Source organism: Spinacia oleracea, chromosome 4 (assembly GCF_020520425.1).
Source record: "Spinacia oleracea cultivar Varoflay chromosome 4, BTI_SOV_V1, whole genome shotgun sequence".
NCBI lineage: Eukaryota > Viridiplantae > Streptophyta > Magnoliopsida > Caryophyllales > Amaranthaceae > Spinacia > Spinacia oleracea.
This window is the reverse complement of record NC_079490.1, coordinates 801,190-824,100: the sequence shown is the minus strand read 5'-3', so window position 1 is coordinate 824,100 and position 22,911 is coordinate 801,190. Positions and strand designations below refer to the sequence as shown.

Sequence of the window (22,911 nt, the reverse complement as noted above, 5' to 3'; positions counted from 1 at the left end):
AAGAGTACTTATTAACCATTATTTAACGTTTATTATATCATAAAAAAATTACAATTAGGAAGAATGAAAAGAGATATCATTCCTCATGTGAACTATGACAATTCAACAACATTCCATTCGAGTATGTGTTAGTATTAAGGTAGGTAAGAAGCTTTTGATTAAGATAAGACCAAGGAAGATTAGATGCTAACTAAACTAATCATGCTTTTGTTAAGGTTAGCTAATAACAAAAGAATTTGTAGTTGGGTCATTATTTATGGGTTGATATTAGAGCTCCAAAATGTGGGTCCCATTTCGTGCTAAAAATATGGGCATGAAATTTAAACACATTGTTTAAAGTCTATAAGTTTAAAATAGTTTTAAATAATAAACATCCCTATTTTGTTCCCCTTTTCTGATTTTGCTTGCATGTGTGGGGCTCGAGTCTCTTATCCCGTTTAGGCCTTAGGGATGTTCTTTTCGTCAGATGAAACTTAAGCTTGTCTGAATTTATTGTAATTGATTAAATTTTTTAGACTTGATTAAATCTTATTAAAACTAATTGATATGATTAATATTGATTGAAATATACGGAGTAGTAAATTTGAGAGTAATCTTATCATATCTGATGGAAATTATAGGATCTGATTGATACTCATTGCCTGGATATGACTTAGTTGTAAATTATCTGGACTTATAAGACTTGAAACATACTTTTTGAAGGAAGTGATCGCATCCCTAGTTCACAAAGTGGCATGAGATCGAATTAAGAACAAAGATGGTATGAGTTTGGCAAATGATTCTTAATACCGTGTTTGATTAAGTTTTGAAATGAGCCTTTTCTTTTTAATTTGGTACATGAAGTAGAAAATGTGAGTTTAGACCATTTTAAATCCATACCTCATACATATTTTCATATCTAGAGATGGTTGTGGGTCAGGTTGCACATCGGGCCGAGGCTACTGGTCGTGGGGTTGAACGGGCCCGACATACACCAACACCGCTTGTATTGTGCCAGGTTGTGCCGGGCCGGACATTTTAAAAATGAAGCCCATGCCTTGCCTAGGCCCATGGTCCATCATCCCGGGTCGGATCGTTGTGTCTAAACCTAATATTACTAAATTTAGCGTGCTTTGTCGTCCCGAGTTGATCCATATCTTATCATGCGTTTTCCATAAAAATGTAGCCCATGTCCGACACACGACGCACAATTTATACCCGGGCCGGTTCGTGCCTCGGCCCGGCCCAATCCTAAAACCATCTATAGTCCTACATAGAATCAACCAAACACTCCTTATTTGACAAAGTTACTCCTCTCTTTACACTTATACTTGGTACAATTTTTTTTTCACCAAGGGTAAAAATGTCAAAGAAACTCCGTTAAAACGGCTAATTTTTAACCCATTTTTTTACCTCCATTTACCTATGAGCATCGAAACCCCACGAATCTTCACCTTTTTTGAAATTCGAAACCACAATTCCAAAACCACCCCTCACTTCCCCCACAATATTACCCTTTAAAAACACCAACATCAACAAAAACTCCCAGGGTAAAACCGTAAATTCCCACCTCGCAGGAAGAAAAAGTAGCACCAAGTGGGACCCACCATTTTAGCATAATCCAAAGATCAAGTTTTTTTTTTCCTCTTTCTCACATAGACTGTACAGTACTGTTGCCTGTTTTGCTTACTCACAGTTTCGTCCTCCATTGCTTTACTTTAGTTTCCTTACTCCTTAAGCACTTTCTCTCTCCTAGGGCACACTTTCTCTCTCCTCCATTTTCGCACGCCACTGAAGCTCGATGTTGCTATCTTCTGTAGTTTCGTAGCTTCGTTTTCTCTCTCTACTGGTACTACTTTCTATCTCTGGACTTGCTTTTTGATTGAATTTATAAATTGAATTAATATGCTGTTGATTTTCCTGTGTGTTTTTGTGTGTGTTTTAATTGTTTAGTAGTGAAGTGATTGAATTAGATTAAATTAAAATGCGTTACTTTTGGTAGAATTAGCTTCGTTTTCTCTATCTAGACTTGCTTTTTTTTTTTTTTGTTTTTGTATTTGAGGTTTTTGATTGAACTTGTAAATTGATTTTCCATTTTTGTGGGTGTTTAATTGTTTAGTAATGGAGTTATTGAGTTAGATTGAATTGAAATGCGTTTTTTTAGGTAGAATTAGCTTGATGCATGGTTGTTTCCTAGGGCACACTTTCTCTCTCCTCCATTTTCGACACCAGTGAAGCTCGATGTTGCTATCTACTGTAGTTTTGTAGCTTCGTTTTATCTCTCTACTGGTACTACTTTCTATATCTGGACTTGCTTTTTATGCTTTTTGATTGAATTTATAAATTGAATTAATATGCTGTTGATTTTTCTGTGTTTTTTTTTGGTGTTTTAATTGTTTAGTAGTGAAGTGATTGAATTAGATTGAATTGAAATGCGTTATTTTTGGTAGAATTAGCTTCGTTTTCTCTATATACACTTGCTTTTTTTTTTTTGGTATTTGAGGTTTTTGATTGAATTTGTAAATTGAATCAATATGCTGTTGATTTTCCATTTTTTTGGGTGTTTTATTGTTTAGTAATGAAGGGATTGAGTTAGATTGAATTGAAATGCGTTTTTTAGGTAGAATTAGCTTGATGCATGGTTAGGGCACACGTTCTCTCTCCTCCATTTTCGCACCATTGAAGCTCGATGCTGCTGTTTTTTGTAGTTTCATAGCTTCTTTTTATCTCTCTAGACTTGCTTTTCGCCATTTGAGGTGTTTGATTGAATTTATAAATTGAATTAACATGCAGTTGCTTTTCCCATTTTTTGGTGTTTTAGTTGTTTAGTTGTGAAGTGATCGAGTTAGATTGAATTTAAGTGCGTTTTTTAAGGTAGGATTAGCTTCATGCATGTCTGTTTCTAATTCTCACAAGATAGGTACTTCAAGGTTGATTTTTGTTGTTGTTTTGAGTGATTCAAGTGAACTGAAATGTGGTTGTTTATACTTGGACAGGTATTTTGGAGAGGATTAATTAATTAGTGGAAAGATGGCATCACCTTCGACTTCCAGAGGTGGAGGTTCTGATCAACCGCCGGGAAGGCGGTTGATGAGGACGCAGACTGCGGGGAACCTCGGTGAAACAGCGTTCGATAGTGAGATTGTTCCGTCTTCTCTAGTTGAGATTGCTCCCATCCTTCGTGTTGCCAACGAAGTCGAGAAGCATAATCCTAGGGTTGCATACCTATGTATGTTTTCCATTTTTCAAGTTTTTATTTTTAAAAAAAATATTGTTTGGGCATTTCATATTTGAGTGTCTTAAGCTGTCAATCATGTTAATTATCAAGTTGGTGTTTCCAAAAGGTTGGGTCTTTGATACACAATCCATCCATGAACATTGTAAATTATTAAGAAACTAATTTGATTTTAAAATTATGAGTAAAAGATGCTATATTTAGCATAGGTTATGTAGAAAAAAGGAGAAGATGGTTATATAAGTATATGAGGGTTTATGTTACTTGAATTGAGTGTTCCCAAACTGTTTGAAGTGGTCAACCAACTATCTTTCGGGGACACTTGTTTGGTTGTTGGTCTTGTTTGGAGTGTCCACTTGCTGAATACTACGGGTAGTATTATAATGCCTGGGCTGGATATGTGTTCTATTATTTGGCTTGAAGATTCGATTGACCAAAATTATATCTTCCAAGTGATCATGCCATTGCACTTCCAATATATAACTCAACCAATAATTTCTAATTTGGAGATCATATCTTGGTTGAGTTATAAGTACTTTTGGCTTGCTGTTCTCAAGGGTTGAGCTATAAGTACTTTTGCCATTTTTTTAATTGAACTTTTCTTTCCCATCAAAGCATCCCAAAATATAAGTCAGTATCAGTTTCTTTTCACCTCTTGTCCCCCAAGATGCAACCTTATGTGAAATGATGTAAATGCCCTGCTTTTCCTCTCACCATTTCTCTTTGACACATTTCTCTTGAGAGTCTTGGTAGAGTGATAATTCATTCAGGATGGAGGGTGTGCATTATTTAGTTGTGGTCATTTCCGTTCCACCTTTCGGTACATTGACCATTTAACTTGGTGTCTACTGATTTGTAACTCATATTGTGTATTGGTTGGTTTCAGGTAGGTTCTATGCATTTGAGAAAGCACATCGATTGGATCCAACTTCCAGTGGTCGTGGTGTCCGTCAATTCAAAACTGCACTTCTTCAAAGGCTAGAAAAGGTTGTACATCATTGTCCAATGTAGTTGCTACTATAAGATTTGTCCCAACATAATCAATTGCCAGGGGACAATTAAATATATGACCTCTCAATGTGATAGATAGACTTCTGTGATAGATAGACTTCCATGCTAAATCTGAAGGGTATACGCATCTCAAGCGGGGTTAATTTTGACATGTGCGGGTTGCACACACCAAATTGTTTTATGGGAAGCATTTGTGCACGTCTTTCCCTTTTCCAATTTGTTATGGTATCTTTGTGATAGTTGTTTACGAAGATATTTCACCTATGTCATTGGTTTGCCTTTGTTACAAGTCATTCTTCGTTATACCAAAAATCTTGTGAACATCCTTTTTTATTTTGTATTAATTTATCTTCGTGGTAAAAGTTTATGAAGAGTGACCTTAGATTCCGTATCAGAATATATGCTTCTGGCAGCCAGTTATTAAAGTTCGGTCTCTTTCTTTAGAGTTCTCTTTTATGATATGTGTTTGGTTGTTATCGTTACACCTGTCCTCATTCTGCTGTGCAAGTTTGTTATCATACTCAATGTCTTTTACTGTCTTCTGTCTGGTTCTAACAACGTCCTTGCAGGAAAATGATCCAACATTAATGGGGAGAGTTAAAAAAAGTGATGCACGTGAAATGCAAAGTTTTTATCAGCACTATTACAAGAAGTATATTCAAGCTTTGCAAAATGCAGCTGATAAGGCTGACCGGTAAGTTGCTTATGCTTATGCCTGGGAAAAGGCACTGACACAAAATATGAAAGCGCTTGTCATTTTGCTGATGTATTATTACAACCTTAATTCTTTGTTCAGTGCTCAGCTCACAAAGGCGTATCAAACTGCTAATGTTCTCTTTGAGGTGTTGAAGGCTGTTAACTTGACGCAAGCCATGGAAGTTGACCGTGAGGTGAGATGTATGATATTCTCTAGGGGTGTTTCGATTTATATGCATGTTTATCTCCTCTTTTTCCAGTGGTAACTATCAATTTGGTGCCACCTAGCCCGTCCATTGGGTTAACTTTGTTGGGGTTCATTTTTTGTAGATTTTGGATACACACAACAAAGTAGCAGAGAAAACTGAAATCTATGCCCCATACAACATTCTTCCTCTTGATCCTGATAGTGCAAATCAAGCAATTATGAGATATCCAGAGGTTCGTTTTGACTATGATACTGATCTTATTGCCCATGTTTGGAGTTTTTGCTGCTATCTCAGTATCCTTTAAAGATGATCCAATATGCAGATCCAAGCTGCAATGGTTGCCCTTCGTAATACAAGGGGACTTCCTTGGCCCAAGGACTACAAGAAAAAGCAAGATGAAGACATTTTGGACTGGCTCCAAGCAATGTTTGGATTTCAGGTGATTATTTTTCTGTTGGAGCTCAAGTTTATTTGATCTTTTTTTAGTTTTCATTGTTGGTGAATCGTCAAGCTGTTCGTTTGTTATACCTGACCTGCTTCAAGGACATTTACTGTTGTTCATGTGAATTGACATGCAGAAAGATAACGTGGCAAATCAACGAGAGCACCTCATTTTATTGCTCGCCAATGTCCATATACGACAGTTTCCAAAGCCTGATCAGCAACCAAAGGTGATTCTATGACACAACTAATTGAGTCCAATCCGTGTTTCCTTCCTGCAAACTTCTTTTGGGATTATTCGGCGTGGTTTTAAAGTTGTCACTCTTGAATCTATTTTTTCGTATATCTGTATTTAGAAATTGCTACTTGAGCATGGGTCGCCTCTGTTTCGCAGTATTTCTGATTAGCATTATTGTCTTGCCTGCAAGTGCATTAACCACTCAACTTCATTTTATTGTTACCTCTTGTATATAAACCTTTTGTACCCTCCAGATTTCTCTAACAAAGTCATGTGGTTTTCAGTTGGATGAACGTGCATTGACAGAAGTAATGAAAAAGCTCTTCAAGAGTTATAAGAAATGGTGCAAGTACTTGGACCGCAAGAGTAGCCTCTGGTGAGCTTCCTGACCTCAAATTAAATCTCTATACTGTGGGATGCTGATTGACACATGGTCCATTGAAACTAGTAGACCAAAATTTCTGTTTAATGGCTTTGAAGTATTTACTTACTCGATACAACGATACAAGTTATCGCATATTGAGTATAGATCCTGATTTATTTAATTATTTGGGAGTAGTTATTGGTAGTTTTTCTATTATTTCATGGTGAACTATGGAATGTATCTTTAGTAGGAGATATAATCTTATCGTTATTATTTTAGCCAGCTATCTACTACTCTATTACTGTGGATGTAAAAGTTGGCTGTTCATTGCTTTGATAAATTGCAGGTTACCAACAATACAACAGGAAGTACAACAACGTAAACTATTGTACATGGGCCTGTATCTTCTTATATGGGGGGAAGCTGCTAATCTGAGGTTCATGCCAGAATGCCTATGCTATATCTATCACCATGTATGCTTCTAACCTAGACTCTCAAATCTGGCGTTTGTTCTCAGATTTGGTCCTGTTTGACATATAGTAATAAGTGATTATTACCTAGATCACTTAGTTGTTTCAACCTTGTGTATATTAACTAGAAGCTTTCCTCTGTCTCCTTGTGTAATCTCCTCCGGTCCATATTTTATGGATGTTGTTGCATGTGAATCGTTGCCTCATGATTTGTGGATGTTGACGCATGCATAGTCTTTTAGCTGGATAATACTGCCGTCCATGTTTTATGGATGTTGTTGCATGCATATTAAAATCTTTTAGCTGGATAAGGATAATACTCGGATATTGATTCCTAACACTCAATTCAAATGCATATGAAATATGGGAACTGCTTACTGATATAGCGATATCTCTCTCATATTTGGAATTTAATCTTCCACTTCTTCGGAGATTGTAATTTCATAAGTAATTTTTGTCTCAACTACTGAATGTGTCTATGAAGGAATTTGGAGCTCTAGTATAAATAAAGAGAAGCAATGTATCAAGTCTGGTTTGTGAGGGTTCCACTTTTCCTTGCAACACAATGAGATGCAAATTGTTGGTTCTCGCCGGTTGGTGCCAAATATTTTAGAAGTACTCAATTGATTTATTTCTATTTTTTATTTTTCGCGGGCTCTGTGTGATGCTATGAGGGATAGATACAAGGAAAAATAGTAAAAGAATTCAGCACTCGGTATCTTACCTTCATTTAACCACTGAAAGGTCTGTCCCAATAGAAACATCAAAAGTTATATCCTTTCGTCTGCAGAAAAGTTCAAAATTCTTCAAACCTGTCTTGAAAAAAAAGCTGAGTACTGTATCATTTTTAAAGGTTGTAACTATTGTCAAAAAAAATTATTTATTACCCTAGGATGTCATGTTGGAGGCTGCTTTCAGAATTAAAATTGGCCTACGAATTTCTGCAGTCTAGTCAGTTTGAGTCTGTTGTATATATTTTCAGTTTGTTGTTGAGCTCACATTAATAGCTGATGGCTTCCAGATATATCTTAATCTTTCATCTCTCGTGAGTAGATTTACGAACACTAATACTCCCTCAAATCCTGAATACTTGCTAGAGTCCTAGACTTCCTCTTTTGGCATCGGACCACTAATTCTTTATTGTTTCTCCCTCTTTTTTTTATCCCACTTGCGCCAATTGTTTATTATTTTGTCTCTCACACACAACATATCACCTTAACCCCACTTGCACATTAATTTATTCATGTCCATGGACTACCCATAAAATTCCCTAAAACTACATGCAAACACAAGGTTGCAAGTATTCAGAAATGGTGGGAGTAGCAACAGTGATGGAGAGATAAAACTGAAGAACAATTTTTTTCTGTATTTTATCATGTGGAGTTATGCGGAGGAGTTTGTGAACTGTGGGTCGATTTTATTAGCTTGGCAAAGAATCCTTATTGACTTGTTATGAAATGATGGTTCTTTTCTTATATAGATGGCCTTTGAACTTTATGGAATGCTTGCTGGAAATGTCAGTCCCAGGACTGGGGAGAATGTGATGCCAGCATATGGTGGCGAAGAAGAGGTCTTTTTGAGAAAAGTTGTAACCCCTATATATGAAGTTATAAGATGGGTACATGACTATTTTTTCATATTTGAATTTGTAATGCTACAGAGTTATTCTTTTATGTATGAGTATCTAATGTTGACCTATTTGCTTCTCAGGAAGCAGAAATGAGCAAAAAAGGAAAATCCAAGCATTCACAGTGGAGAAACTATGATGATTTGAATGAATATTTTTGGTATAATGTCGTGCATATGATTGCTACTATTTTTTTTTATAAAATATTTCTTTCTCTTGATATCCAGTTGGTGTATGCTGTTGCAGGTCAGTTGATTGTTTCCGTTTGGGCTGGCCTATGCGGATTGATGCAGACTTCTTTTGTTTGTCTGTTGAACTTCGTCAAGATAGAAATGGAGTAAGTTATCTTAACCTTTGAGGTGAAATGAAGAGATTAACATATCTGGTTATGTAAAGTTCATAAGAAAAGTTTGTTATAAATTTATAATGCCCATGAGCTTTTCTCATAAAAAGTGATGGAGGCCGCCCCATATTTTACCACTTCATTTGAGAAAACGTATTCTTCGAATGGTTACTCAATTAATAACTCTGACTTAATCCCAAAGTTAGAATTAAACGTTTGTTAACCACACAGAAATACATGTATCACAAGTTCACAACTACCAGAGCTGCCAAATGGTCGATCTGTTTCTTTTCAGATGCAACGCTTCTATTGTCACGCATACTGATGTATAACTTTAACCATTTATATCACTAATTATCAACAAATAAAAATTAAAAAATTAATATTTTGAAAGTATAAGTTAAGACGAATCCATTCTGCCCACTCGTCCAGATGCGACACTCTTTCTCATTATCATAATAAGATTCTACATGAATATGTTTTCTCTTAAGTTAAAATTACGAAATATAGTTAAAATAGAGTATGTCAATAGTGCAAAGGTCCAAATGTTACATCTAAAATAAATGAGAGTACAAAATATACATGCCAAGTAACAATTTATAATAAACAAAGTTATTTGGGGCCAAACCCAACCACTAAATGATGTATAAGTTCGGCAAAAACCATGTTAAACTCATAAAACAAAACCTCATTTTATTATTGTAAATGTGTTGGTGATTGGCCCGCTATTTTTGGGTGATTTCTGTTCTGATAGTCAGGTTTGGATCACAAAATTTTGTTCAATACCCCAAAGTCCCAAACTGTCGGTTTTGGTTATTTTTTTGTTTTGTATAGGTCTGCTGGCAACTTTCCATAACATGCTACATGAAACCCTTTATAAATAAAAAAGTAAGGGCATTTCAGGCGGACACCTTCATACTTTACAGTTTACAAAAATGGTTTTTTTTGTTCTATCCACTTCTACTTTATTTTACTTTTGACAAACATATTTACCATCTTATCCCTTCTTCTACAATCATTACACCATCATCGCTTTCCTACTTCACCCACCTTTTTCTTACACCCACCCAATATTACCTATTATTTTACTACCTTTTTCTTACTTTTTCCACCTTTCCTTAAGTATTCCTGTTACGTGTAAACCCAAAACGCATATAAATAACAAACCGCGGATCCCAAGATATACTAATGCCGATTAACCCATAATATTTACCAATTAAGACTGTCACTTTAATTTATCCGAACCCAGTAAAATATCAACTAAATTGAATATTTTTCTATCTCCTTGTTGTCCACACACCATTGTTCTTTTTTAAAATATCAGCAATTCAAACGCGACAGCTTAAAAAGACTGCTGGTATTGAAGTTGTACAACTTTGATGTTGCAACAACAACAATGCAGAACCAGTTGGACTAATAGAACCGGATAGGAAAAATCTTAAGGCATCTTCTTACTTGAGCTCATTGACCGTGGTGTCATTTGGAATCTAGTTATGGATATTCAAGTGCCTGCCTGGTTTAGAAATAAAGAGGCAGCTTATCTTCTTTTAGCTTGGTTGTAAGTGGTGAATAGTTTTCTTTCTTACAGGAATTGGCTCCTATGCACATATGTAGTCAATATAATGTTTGTTGAGAGTTTTTCTTCAAGGTCGGTAATCGTTTCTTAGTTCATACATCATATTTGGTCTTAAAAAGGAGTGGTTGGAAGTTGAAACCCTAAAATATCCGGAATGAGTTTTAACTTGAATTATTTTCATGGCGCTGGAATGTTGGATCTGCCTGATTGAATCTAGGAAGAGAATCTTATCTGTGCCTATTTATATTTGTCAAACAATTAAGAATCTAATATGAATTTAATTTCAGGAAAACAAACCTCTTCAAGGGGATCGGTGGACTGGAAAAGTTAACTTCGTTGAGATTCGAACGTATTGGCACGTCTTCAGAAGTTTTGACAGAATGTGGAGCTTTTTTATTTTGGCTTTGCAGGCAATTAGTCTCTTCTGTTATCTTAATCTGGTCAGATTCATAGACATTATGAATGTGGAATGATGTTGCATTTCTGATCATTTTCAGGCCATGATTATTATTGCCTGGAATGGCACAGGCGATCCTAGTGCAATATTTGAAGTAAGAGTTTTTAAGAATGTACTAAGCATCTTCATCACAGCTTCAATAATTAAGCTTCTGCAAGGTAGGCTGTGCTACACTTAGTTCCATGCTTAAGTTTCTGTCATAAGCTCTGACAAAAAATTATTTCAAATCTGATTGTAAAGTTTTTATCTGCCCGTTTTTCTCCTCCTCTTACGTTTATGGGTAGTCAGTTAAGGCTGGTTTTTTCTTTAGACTGGAGTCACTGCTTGAATTATGTTCTTGCCGATTCTTTGGAGCTATGACAGCATATGCGAGTAAATTTGATGTTAATTTTTGTTTCTTGTTCTCAGCCTCCCTTGATGTGGTTCTCGGTTGGAAAGCAAGACGAACCATGTCATTTCATGTTAAGCTTAGGTACATTTTGAAGGTTATCTCAGCTGCTGCATGGGTGGTAATCCTGCCGGTGACCTATGCATATTCTTGGGACAATCCTCCTCCAGGATTCGCACAGACAATTAAAAGTTGGTTTGGTAGTAATGCTCACTCGCCTTCACTGTTTTTTCTGGCTGTTGTTGTCTATCTATCGCCAAATATGCTCTCTGCCGTGCTGTTTTTGTTTCCTTTCATACGATCTGCTCTTGAAAGATCCAACTACAGGATTGTGATGCTGATGATGTGGTGGTCACAGGTAGCCTATGAATCTATATTTTTGTTGCCTTTGTTTTCTCCCTACTCTTTTTTTAGTGTAGACCCTCCCTCCCCCCCCCCCCCCCCCCCACCTTCCCCTAAATTCTCATTGTATTATACCTGATGTTTTGCAGCCGCGACTTTTTGTTGGGAGGGGAATGCATGAAAGTGCCTTTTCTCTCTTCAAGTAAGTAAAGAAATCCTAGTCATAAAAGGGAATCTATTCGTTTGATGTATTGATGTTGTCTTCTATGCGAACATTCAGGTACTCGATGTTTTGGATCCTCCTCCTCATTACAAAATTGGCGTTCAGCTTCTATATCGAGGTATGCATGACCTTACTGCTTTCCTTTGTTGTTTGTCGATCTCTGGAAAATCTGGACTAATTTCGAGCTTCTCATCTTGGTAATTGAGAACAAAATGAAACGAAGTATGGGCTATCCGTCATAGTTGCGGTCATAGTTACTGCCTCCTACTCAGATTATAGGACTATAGATTTAAAGTTTTAGCTAATGGAGTCTGGGAACAATCTGATAAAGCTCAGCAATTAATTACTAAACCTGCTCTTTGTTTTTTAGACTAGTTTGTGCAGAAGTAATGGCTATATAATCGTGTTTGCACTTCTTGTTGGCAATATATCTCTTGCAAAGCGTTACCTACATCTTGGAATTGCACAACTGATTTTTCCTGTTATCTGCTCATATGTCTCTATTTTGTCTTGCAGATAAAGCCTTTAGTGCGTCCAACTAATGATATAATGTCAGTTCGGATGATAAAGTTTAAATGGCATGAGTTTTTCCCTCAAGGTAATGTGCATGTCATGTTGTATTAGTAGGAAATTTATTTAATAAGATGTTGTCGTTGGTTACATGATTTTTTTTTTGATTTTTTTTTGCAGCGCGGAATAATATCGGTGCTGTAATTTCATTATGGGCTCCAATTATTCTTGTAAGTATACTTTTTTATTCAATCCGAGTCCATCAATTTTTTATTATTATTATTATGGTTTGTTAATAGAACAGTCATAATTGATTTAAGAGTTCTTGTACAGGTCTATTTCATGGATACTCAGATCTGGTATGCTATATTTTCCACGATTTTCGGAGGTATATATGGTGCATTCCGTCGTCTTGGTGAAGTAAGCTTTGTTCCTAGCATGAGTAAAATGTTGTTTCCTTTCACCCCTCCTTTTTTAAGTTCTTGTTCCTGAGCTTTTAATCAAACTCTCTTTTTTACATTTTTGCATTTAGATCCGTACTCTGGGCATGTTAAGATCCCGCTTTCAGTCATTACCTGGAGCTATTAATGCACGTCTTATTCCTGCTGAAAAAACTGAACATAAGAAAAAAGGATTGAAGGCCACCTTCTCCAGACGATTTCCTGATGTAAGTTATTGAGTTGTTTGTTCTGTTACAGCTTTCCTGATGTAAGTTATTGAGTTGTTTGCTCCACATGTTGAGTAAAATGCATGGTTCAGATGGATGGCTTATAAATGCAAGGGTGTCGGATTGTTTTATATTGCTCTTTGAAAGAAATTCATATGCCATTGGACACCAGAGTGCCTTATCGTTACCCCTGTTCCGAGGCCCCTTTACTCTAATTTGTAACTGCGGAGCGAATAGTTTATTGGTGTTTGGCGAGTCTTGCATAGCACACAGTGGAGTCAAGTATATTACATTTACATTATCCAGTCCTCTATCTAAAACAGAAAGTTTCTTAGTGTCAAACAATGGCTTTGTTAAGTTGGAATTTAATACAATGTTAAAATGATTAGCTGGGCAAAATGGAAAACATCATTTATATGTGAAGGTGAGGGTATATAGAAGACCTAGTGAAATCACGTCTTCACTGCTGGTCTCACTGTCTAGTATTAGTAAAATCATCTATTTCATTTTTTCCTGGAATGCCCAACTAGAAAATACGGTTTACATCAATGGTTGAGTCCTCGGCTCCAGAAGTAGTATTTAAAGGAGTATTTCTATTGTCTCGCACCAAATGGAAAAAATAAATCTTGTTAGGAATGCCCAAATTGCCTCACCATTAAGGGTATGACAAATATGGACACCAGTAAAAGTGGAAAATTAAGATGCCTTGTTTAAATCCGATGATAGATTCTAGAACTCCGTCGCCAAATTCCTGAAAATATGACGACCCTCTGTGCTAGAAAAAGTAAACTGCTTTTGGTGGCTGTCGTTAGTGCATGATAACTGAAACTCCTAAAGCAGAACTAATGCAACTATGTATCAAGCTGTATGGCGCTGCACATGTTTTAAGAACAAGCTGGGTTTGCATGCACTATGTAGTACTAAACTTGGTCAAATGCATCATCAACTTGAAATTGTCTATTTTCTGTTTGGTTAGTTTTCTCGTAACGTCCTACCAGTTATCTTAACCCGTAAGAATTATATGTAATAGCAATTGATGGTGGTATTGGCATCTGAATATGCACCAGAGGTTGTTCTGTAAAAATGTTAACAGGTATGAAGTTGGGATTGAAGGCAGGACTCCGGTGTGTAGTGTTTAATCCCATTTAGTCATTTACTCTCTCCATCCTCAAGTAAACATCCTGTTAGAGTACACGCATTTTAAGAATAAATAAATAGTAGGGGAGTGTAGAAGTTTTTGGTAGATATTGTAGTTTAACTAAAAATAAAAATTGAGAGAGAATACTTATAGGATACATAGAAATCCCATCTAAGTTAGTTGAATTTGCAGATTCCATCTAATAAAGAGAAAGAAGCTGCCAGGTTTGCGCAGTTGTGGAATCAGATTATCACGAGTTTCAGAGAGGAAGATCTTATAAGTAATAGGTGAGAGAAACTTATCTGTGATGGTTATATATTGCGTCAAACTATTTCTTTAACTAACTTATAAGATGTTCAGGGAAAAGGACTTGTTACTTGTTCCATATTGGGCTGATCGTGACTTAGATCTCATACAATGGCCTCCATTTTTACTCGCGAGCAAGGTTTGCCATTTTGCTTTTAAACTTTGATAGCATGTACTCCATACCTTATTATCTAATCGATCATACTGGTGCCTTGCAGATTCCTATTGCGCTAGATATGGCAAAGGACAGCAATGGGAAGGACCGGGAATTGATAAAGAGAATAGAAGCTGATCCATATATGTCATGTGCTGTGCGAGAGTGCTACGCTTCTTTCAAAAGTGTTATCAAGTACATGGTTCAAGGGGTTCCTGAGAAAACGTAAGTTAGGTCGAGCACAGAAGAATCTTAACAGTCTGATAACAAAGATCGGCTTGTCACTAATATATGAATACTGACATTTATCTATCTTTTTTAGTGTTATAGAGAATATATTTGCCGAAGTTGAGAGACATATAGAAAAAGGTGATCTGGTCACAGAGTACAGGATGAGTGCTCTTCCTAGCTTGTATGGGGGTTTTGTCAAGCTAATGAAATGCTTGGTCAGTATGTTATGTTGATAATCTTGTGTCTAGAATTTTTCTGCTTTTTTGAAGCTCAAGTAATCAGTTTTTTCTTCTTCTTTCAGCTGGAGAACAAAAAGGAGGAGAGAGATCAAGTTGTTCTTTATTTCCAGGACATGTTGGAGGTGGTGACAAATGATATAATGGAGGACACTAGTGTTCTGGAGTCACTCCATGGTGGGTCCTTGGATTCAGGAATGGCGTCCTTTGAGTTATTTGCATCAGAAGGAGCAATTAAATTTCCTATTGAACCAATAACAGAAGCTTGGAAGGAGAAGGTATTTTTTTGGTATTGTGTAAAATATACTAGGTTTTGCAGTTGTGGTTCTGACACAACTTCTTTGATGGGGCAGATCAAGCGGCTGTACCTACTTCTTACTGTGAAGGAGTCTGCAATGGATGTTCCATCGAACTTAGATGCTCGGCGTCGACTCTCTTTCTTTTCAAATTCACTATTTATGGACATGCCCTCAGCACCGAAAGTTCGAAATATGCTTTCTTTCTCGTAAGTAGAGCCTTATATATATATTGATCATATTTCTTTCTTGTATGTATCATGGTTGATTATCACATGGTGTTAAACATTGGTTCATGTTGCCGACCCCATCTTTGGGGTTAAGGCTTCGATTGTTGTTGTTATACTCTTATCAGATTGCGTCTTGTTATCTCAAGGTGAAATCATTGTGGTGTCCTTTTTCTTCTAGTCATTTGCCTGCCTCAGCGTGACTATTGTTAGTCATGGTGTCTCCGTGTTGGGTGTATGCAATAGGAGTTCAAGGCAATATGTTGATAAAGGACCCCTATTATTTACAGAATGTGGCCTTGATTAGATCACAAATATAATAGGGCAGGCTGGTGGCTGTACTACATTATATGCAGTGACCTTTTTTAGATTTTCCCCTGATATCCTTTATATTAAGCATGCTATCCCGTTGACTTAAACAGCATCCGACACAGTATTGTTATTGTATGTACATAGCATGCAGGCTAGTTTCGCTGCTTTCAAATTCTTTTTTGTTGAAATCAAATCTGCATGAAGTTGGATACCCTTGTTCAATTTATTTCCCTGTGGACCTAAGTATAAAGTTGGATACCCTTGGTCAATAGATAAGCACATGCTCCTTCCCATCTTACTACTCATCTGAGTGCTGGAATGTTGATGAAGTTCATGCCTTTTCATTCTGGGAAGCTTTCTTTATGGTTTTTGTTCAGTAACTTTCTACGATGCAATGATGTATTTACAGTGTGTTGACCCCTTACTACACGGAGGATGTTCTTTTTTCGCTGCAAGAGCTGGAAACACAAAATGAAGATGGTGTATCCATCCTATTCTATTTGCAGAAGATTTTTCCAGGTTTCATTTAGTTTGCTTGCTTATGATAGATAGTAAATTTTATCCTAAGAATTCATCTGCTTTTGCGGTGTTCATCCTTTGAGCTTACCATATGATGTCCCTGACAATAATAAACAGATGAATGGGAAAACTTCTTAGAACGTGTCAAATGCAATGAAGATGAACTCTACAGAGGCCAGCCTTTGACTGATGAACTGGAAGTAGATTTACGCCTTTGGGCATCATACAGAGGCCAGACTTTGACCCGAACTGGTATATATACTTTGTCTATTATTTCAAGTTTTGCCTTGGTGGGAACATGTGCAATTTTATCACTATATGTAACGTATTAACTTTAAAATCCCCTGTTCTTACTTATTGACCGTTTCAAATGGCAGTTAGAGGCATGATGTACTATCGAAAAGCTCTAGAGCTTCAAGCCTTCCTCGATATGGCAAATGATAAAGGTATCTGGCAAATCCTGGATATTTGAATCTTTTGTTTTTCAATACTAAACTTGAAAGTGAAGTTCCAAAGTTAAACCAATACTAGTATGTTTTAAGAATTTAACTGTATTTTTTTCTTTTGTTAGTCTTAATGGAAGGCTACAAGGCTCTTGAATTGAACACTGAAGAGAATTCACAGAGTGAAAGATTACTATGCCAAGCTGTTGCTGACATGAAGTTTACATATGTGGTATCTTGCCAGCAATATGGTATACATAAAAGATCCGGTGATCAACGTGCACAAGATATACTCAGGCTAATGACAACGTGCGTGTCTAGTATTTTTTTAATTTTTTTTGGACTTTGTCATATAGGGGTGGGATTGCCTCCCTTGTTCAAATAATACTGAAGATAATGAGATACTGAAATGAGGGTTCTTTTATGGTGACAGATATCCGTCACTTCGTGTGGCTTATGTTGATGAGCTTGAAGATCGGAGTGAAGAAGGGTCCAAAAAGAAAAATATGATTTATTTTTCTGCTCTTGCCAAAGCAGCTCTGCCGTCATCTCCTAGTTCAAAAGAGCAGGGGCAAAACCTAGATCAGGTAATTTAATTTGATTTTTTACTTTACATGGCATGTCATGACTTTACGAACTTCAAAAACAAAAAAAAGAAGTCTCATAGTGTTTGTGCATTTACCCAATTAAACATGCGTTTTATGATTATAAAAAAGTACAATTGCATGACTGATGGCGGTTTGTTATCGGTGGAAACTATCAATCATTCAAAGATGCAGGAATTTAGAATGCTTTACCAGGCCTTCTTTTTTTTGTGCTTTTGCATGAAATTTTATTGTTGAAATACCCTTTGCATGAGATTTCATGTTGGTACTTCTTTGGACAGGTCATATATCGGATAAAACTCCCGGGCCCCCCAATCTTAGGTGAAGGGAAGCCTGAGAATCAGAATCATGCGATAATTTTCACACGTGGAGAAGGATTGCAAACAATAGATATGAATCAGGTAAGATAATCATGAGATAATGATTTTAGATGATACATAGACCCATAATAATTATTTGCAAATATTTACCTCTGTTTTTTTTTAGATGCAACACTTCTTATTTCACGATTGCTGATGCATAACTTCAATAGTTAAATATATGTGATTGGTAAAGTTATAAAAAAGTTATATTTAGAAGATATAATTGAGACGCAATCAGATCCCACATGATTATATTTGTCCTAACGTACAAATCACCTTAAACAGAGAAAGTAGAGCGCATGAATAGTGTAAAAGTGGAAGCGTTTCATCTAAAGACGGAGGCTGTTGTACTTCCTTTGTTTTTATTTACATGACACAATTATTTAATCATGTTTGCTTATGCATGATTTCAAAGATATCTTCAATTATGGATAAGAAGTTATAACAGTTGATATTTAAAAAATATTACCGAGACGAATCTAATAAGACCCCACACAACTATGTTTTTAAAAAAATATAAATTACAAAAGTAAGTCAAATGAGCTTGTGTGAATAGTGTCCAAAACCCAATTATGTCATGTAAATAAGAATAGAGGAAGTAGTTTGTAGGAAACCCAATTATGTACTATTACAGCTTATATGTCCATAGTTATTATGGACATATATTTGGCCATGATTTTAATCTCCCATAGTTATTATGGACATATATTTGGCCATGATTTTAATCCTCTCTCTCTCTCTCCCTTTTTTTAAATTGCTGCCGTATCGCATAGGATAACTACTTGGAGGAAGCTTTGAAAATGAGGAATCTGCTTCAAGAATTTTTGATAAAGCATGGTGGTGTGAGGCATCCTACAATTCTTGGACTTAGAGAGCATATATTCACTGGAAGGTTGGGGTTCTTCATGTGATTGTTTTGTGCTGTTTCATTTGTACATAAATCAAATTTTGATAGATGTTATTTTTTGTTGCAGTGTTTCATCTCTCGCATGGTTCATGTCAAATCAGGAAACAAGTTTCGTTACCATTGGTCAGAGGCTGCTAGCAAACCCATTAAAGTAAGTTGGCCTTCACCCAGAACACACTCACTTTCTCTTTGTTTTATATCCTCATATGCAATACAGTTTAGATGATATTCAAAATGGAGTGTGATTTAGGAATGGTAGGATCATTTTAAATACAATTGGCTCGATGCTGAAATTTAGCATTCACATCTTCCGTTCTCAACTGAACTATGAGCCGAAATTGCTTGAGCTCTCCTTTAACTGATGTATTATTTTAGGAGTGTCATACCTTCACATAGCTTCATGATGGCAGTGTAATTTGCACCTGGCTCCTGTTCTTGTGCTATCTTTTTTGCTCTGATGAACGACGCCTTTGCAAGGCATGACTACACCCCTAAAGATAAAATTGGACATCTTTGGTCTTCGTATGAATTGTGTAGGCTTATCTGAATAGTAGGTTAGCAATTACTTAGGTGCTAGCTAATAGTCTTAGTATATCAACTGGTATGATTCGCCAGGGTTAGTGATCAGGTTTTACATCTTTCTCACAGTCGCTTGGATTTTAAGATTTTCTTCAAATTTCGAAGTAGTGACAGACTTTGTAATTTACCTCTATTTTTCACAGGGTTCGCTTCCACTATGGTCATCCAGATGTTTTTGATAGACTCTTTCATCTTACAAGAGGTGGTGTCAGCAAAGCTTCCAAAGTTATCAATTTGAGTGAGGATATATTTGCTGGTAAGAGGAATGCACCAATTACTTTAATGATTTGTGTCAGTGACAATAAATGTAATTTATGTGATGACATTGCATTTACATTCTACAGGATTTAATTCTACTCTCCGTGGAGGAAATGTTACGCATCATGAGTACATTCAAGTGGGGAAGGGAAGAGATGTGGGCCTTAATCAAATTTCGATGTTTGAGGCGAAAATAGCCAACGGCAACGGTGAGCAGACAGTCAGCCGTGATATATACAGACTTGGACATCGTTTCGATTACTTCCGAATGTTGTCATGTTATTTCACTACAGTTGGTTTCTATTTTAGCACCTTGGTAAGTACACAATTTGTTGTCTTCTTGCTATATCCTGAAATATACAGCTGGATCTCCTGACCTTCTACACTTGGATCCTCTTGGCAGATAACTGTTCTCACTGTGTACATATTCCTGTACGGCCGTCTTTATCTTGTGCTAAGTGGCCTTGAGGAATCATTGAACAACCAACGGCGGTTTCGGAACAATAAACCGCTTCAAGTTGCTCTGGCTTCTCAATCATTTGTTCAAATTGGGTTCTTGATGGCATTGCCTATGTTGATGGAAATTGGTTTAGAAAGAGGTTTCCGAACTGCACTAAGTGAGTTTATACTGATGCAACTGCAACTTGCTCCTGTATTCTTTACATTCTCACTAGGAACCAAGACTCACTATTATGGGAGGACATTGCTTCACGGGGGTGCAAAATATAGAGGCACAGGTCGAGGATTTGTTGTCTTCCATGCTAAATTTGCCGAGAACTATAGACTCTACTCCCGCAGCCATTTCGTGAAAGGAATTGAGCTTATGATGTTACTTATTGTATATGAGATTTTTGGTGAATCATATAGAGGTGCTGTTGCTTATATTTTTATTACCATATCAATGTGGTTCATGGTGGGCACATGGTTGTTTGCTCCGTTCCTTTTCAATCCTTCTGGGTTTGAATGGCAAAAGATAGTTGATGATTGGACAGACTGGAATAAATGGATAAGCAATAGAGGGGGGATTGGTGTGCCGTCAGAAAAGAGTTGGGAGTCATGGTGGGAGGAGGAACAGGAGCATCTTCACCATTCTGGCATTCGTGGAATCATTGCTGAGATACTGCTATCTTTGCGGTTTTTTATTTATCAATATGGACTTGTGTATCACTTAAAATTCACGAAAAATACTAATAAAAGTTTCCTGGTATGCATCCTTGAACTATTTGCTCTTTCTTTTCTTCTTAAATTTGCATGTCGTTTTTTCTAATGAGCGTTTTTTACAGATCTATGGTTTATCATGGTTGGTGATCATGTCAATCTTATTCGTAATGAAGGTAAATTTGAATATTCCACTATTTATATAATGTTGTTTAATACGTTTTGAATTTTTAACGTGTCATTATTTTGTTCTTCATTACTATTTTGGGTTAAATATTAATAATTTTCTTTTATTCCACTTTATCTGGTCTATTTAACTGTATTCCTATTAAATAAAAACTTGTGCACCATAACTTGATTAACTGCTTGGGGGACCCTTTTTTCAAGGATTTGGGAAAACGGGGTTATACAATATACACACTTTTTTGTTTTTGTTTTTTTGCTGTGAATTGAGACAGCATTTCGTATATTGCTGTATTTTGAATTGGCTGATCAGTTTATGTTGTCACGGTGCTTGACATGATCTGCCCTTGTTTGCAGACTGTTTCGGTTGGACGTCGGAAATTCAGTGCAGATTTTCAGCTGGTATTTCGGCTCATCAAAGGGTTGATTTTCCTGACGTTTGTCGGTGTCCTGGTTACACTTATTGTGTTGGCAGGCATGACATTACAGGACATCATAGTTTGCATTCTTGCTTTCATGCCCACTGGTTGGGGTTTGCTTCAGGTGAGCATATCCCATTCCTGTCAAACTTTGAATGGGTCCAAAACAAAAAGTAAAACAAAAAAGGGGGGAGGGGAAGGGTGAATGCAAATAAGTGTGCTGAAGCGGAATCGAACCCGTGACTTAGTGACAGTGTGACGCGCTATTTCAAGGCATATTTGGTAACCAAGTTGACAGTGAGGCAAAGCCAGTGGCAATATTAACGACAAATTCTACTTAACCGTTATACTGTAGGTTTACGATTAAACATTATATATAACACAATAAGTTTAAGCAAATGTTGTTACTAACTCGAATCAACATTTACGTAATAACTGATAAAAATAAAAATAAAACAAAGTGGAATGCATCATTACTCTTGGCGTGGGAAAAGGAGAAAAGGTTTGCATGCTTGTGTTGGTCTCGTGATTGATGTTTAGAGGGGTCTAGGCTTGTAGTTTTTTCTCATGTTCATGTTTATGTTTATGTGCATGTTCATGTTCATGTTCATGTTCATTGCTTGTTCATGTTCATGTTCATTGCATGTTCATGTTCATGTCCATGTCCATTGCATGTTCATGTTCATGTCAATTGACCCTCTGTGTGATACTTTAGTCAATTGCATGTTCATTGGAATAGGAACTTTGTATGTATAATATTTTCCACTGTTTCATAATTTGTCTGGTGATGAGTCCTCAATTTCTTTACAGATTGCCCAGGCTCTAAAACCCGTGATTCGCAAGTTCGGGTTTTGGGGTTCAGTGAGGACGCTTGCACGTGGGTATGAGATTGTGATGGGATTGCTTTTATTCACACCCGTGGCTTTCCTTGCCTGGTTCCCGTTCGTCTCAGAATTTCAGACCCGAATGTTATTCAACCAAGCATTCAGCAGAGGTTTGCAGATATCACGTATTCTTGGGGGTGGACATCGTAAAGACCGCGCTTCCCGCAACAAGGACTAATCTTATTGAAGTTTATTCTTGTCAAAATCTTCTCTTATTGTAGCTGTTGTAATTATTATGTATTCTAGCAGCATTTTGGTAGTTTTAAATTAGCACAGTTTGCCAATTAGGGTTTACGAGGCTGCACCATTTTCTCCTGTCAGCCTACTTGCCTTCGTTCCTCATTTCCTCGAGCCAAAGCTTCTATGTAAACACCAAGCTTGAAAAAACGTGCAAGAAAAACGGTTTTAGAAATGTAAACAGTGAAAAATAGTATTGAAAAATGGATAGTGAAGACTAAAAGCTAGTTTTGGGGATTTTGTGCTTGTAATGGTTTATTTAGGGAACAAAATAGAAGAATGAAGAATGAAGAGAATTTTGAAATATCAATGTTATATTATTTTTACGCGAAAAGAGAAATGTTGATGTGTTTAAGATTGAGTTTTTGTACAAGTCTTGATGAGAGTTTTAGAGAAGAATCTCGACTTTTGAGTTTTGAGGGAGTATGATGCATGAAAATGGTTAAATGGACAAGAGTTTTGCAAATTCTGGTCTTTACTATTATTTGTTATTTTGATGTTGATGTTGTTTTCAAATTTTGAATTCACAAATCAAGGAGACTATTCTCTTTTACTGAATTGACATTTTATCTTATGTGTGTTTCAAATTTGTGACTTCTAAATCTCAAAATGAGTTGCCTACCATATCCATCAAGTTTGTTATGTACGTGAGATTTTGTTAGTATTGTTTCAATTTTTATA

The 22,911-nt window shown here is 36.4% G+C and overlaps 1 protein-coding gene across 2 annotated transcripts; it reads left to right on the top strand.

Moving 5' to 3' along the window:
- Nucleotides 1–1,639: 1,639 nt before the first annotated feature.
- LOC110797369 (callose synthase 3) lies at nt 1,640–22,534 on the top strand. 2 transcript variants are annotated; one of them, XM_056842925.1, is made up of 43 exons: nt 1,642–1,828; nt 2,144–2,268; nt 2,976–3,208; nt 4,101–4,201; nt 4,795–4,919; nt 5,022–5,115; nt 5,252–5,362; nt 5,453–5,569; nt 5,709–5,801; nt 6,094–6,185; nt 6,520–6,646; nt 8,124–8,261; nt 8,354–8,430; nt 8,517–8,607; nt 10,477–10,599; nt 10,687–10,804; nt 11,055–11,392; nt 11,526–11,578; nt 11,657–11,717; nt 12,116–12,197; nt 12,290–12,339; nt 12,443–12,529; nt 12,642–12,776; nt 14,107–14,201; nt 14,275–14,359; nt 14,439–14,599; nt 14,697–14,820; nt 14,907–15,119; nt 15,195–15,346; nt 16,086–16,195; nt 16,313–16,447; nt 16,573–16,641; nt 16,767–16,947; nt 17,072–17,225; nt 17,525–17,644; nt 18,379–18,497; nt 18,580–18,663; nt 19,235–19,347; nt 19,436–19,665; nt 19,753–20,553; nt 20,633–20,683; nt 21,048–21,233; nt 21,920–22,534. In XM_056842925.1, the coding sequence occupies exons 3-43, from the start codon at nt 3,010–3,012 to the stop codon at nt 22,169–22,171; spliced, it is 5,847 nt and encodes a 1,948-aa protein (XP_056698903.1). In that variant the 5' UTR covers nt 1,642–1,828; nt 2,144–2,268; nt 2,976–3,009; the 3' UTR covers nt 22,172–22,534. The 2 variants fall into 2 exon arrangements, with proteins under 2 accessions (XP_021858172.1, XP_056698903.1); XM_022002480.2 differs by lacking the exon at nt 2,144–2,268 and having other exon boundaries at nt 1,640–1,828.
- The last annotated feature ends 377 nt before the right edge of the window (nt 22,535–22,911 follow it).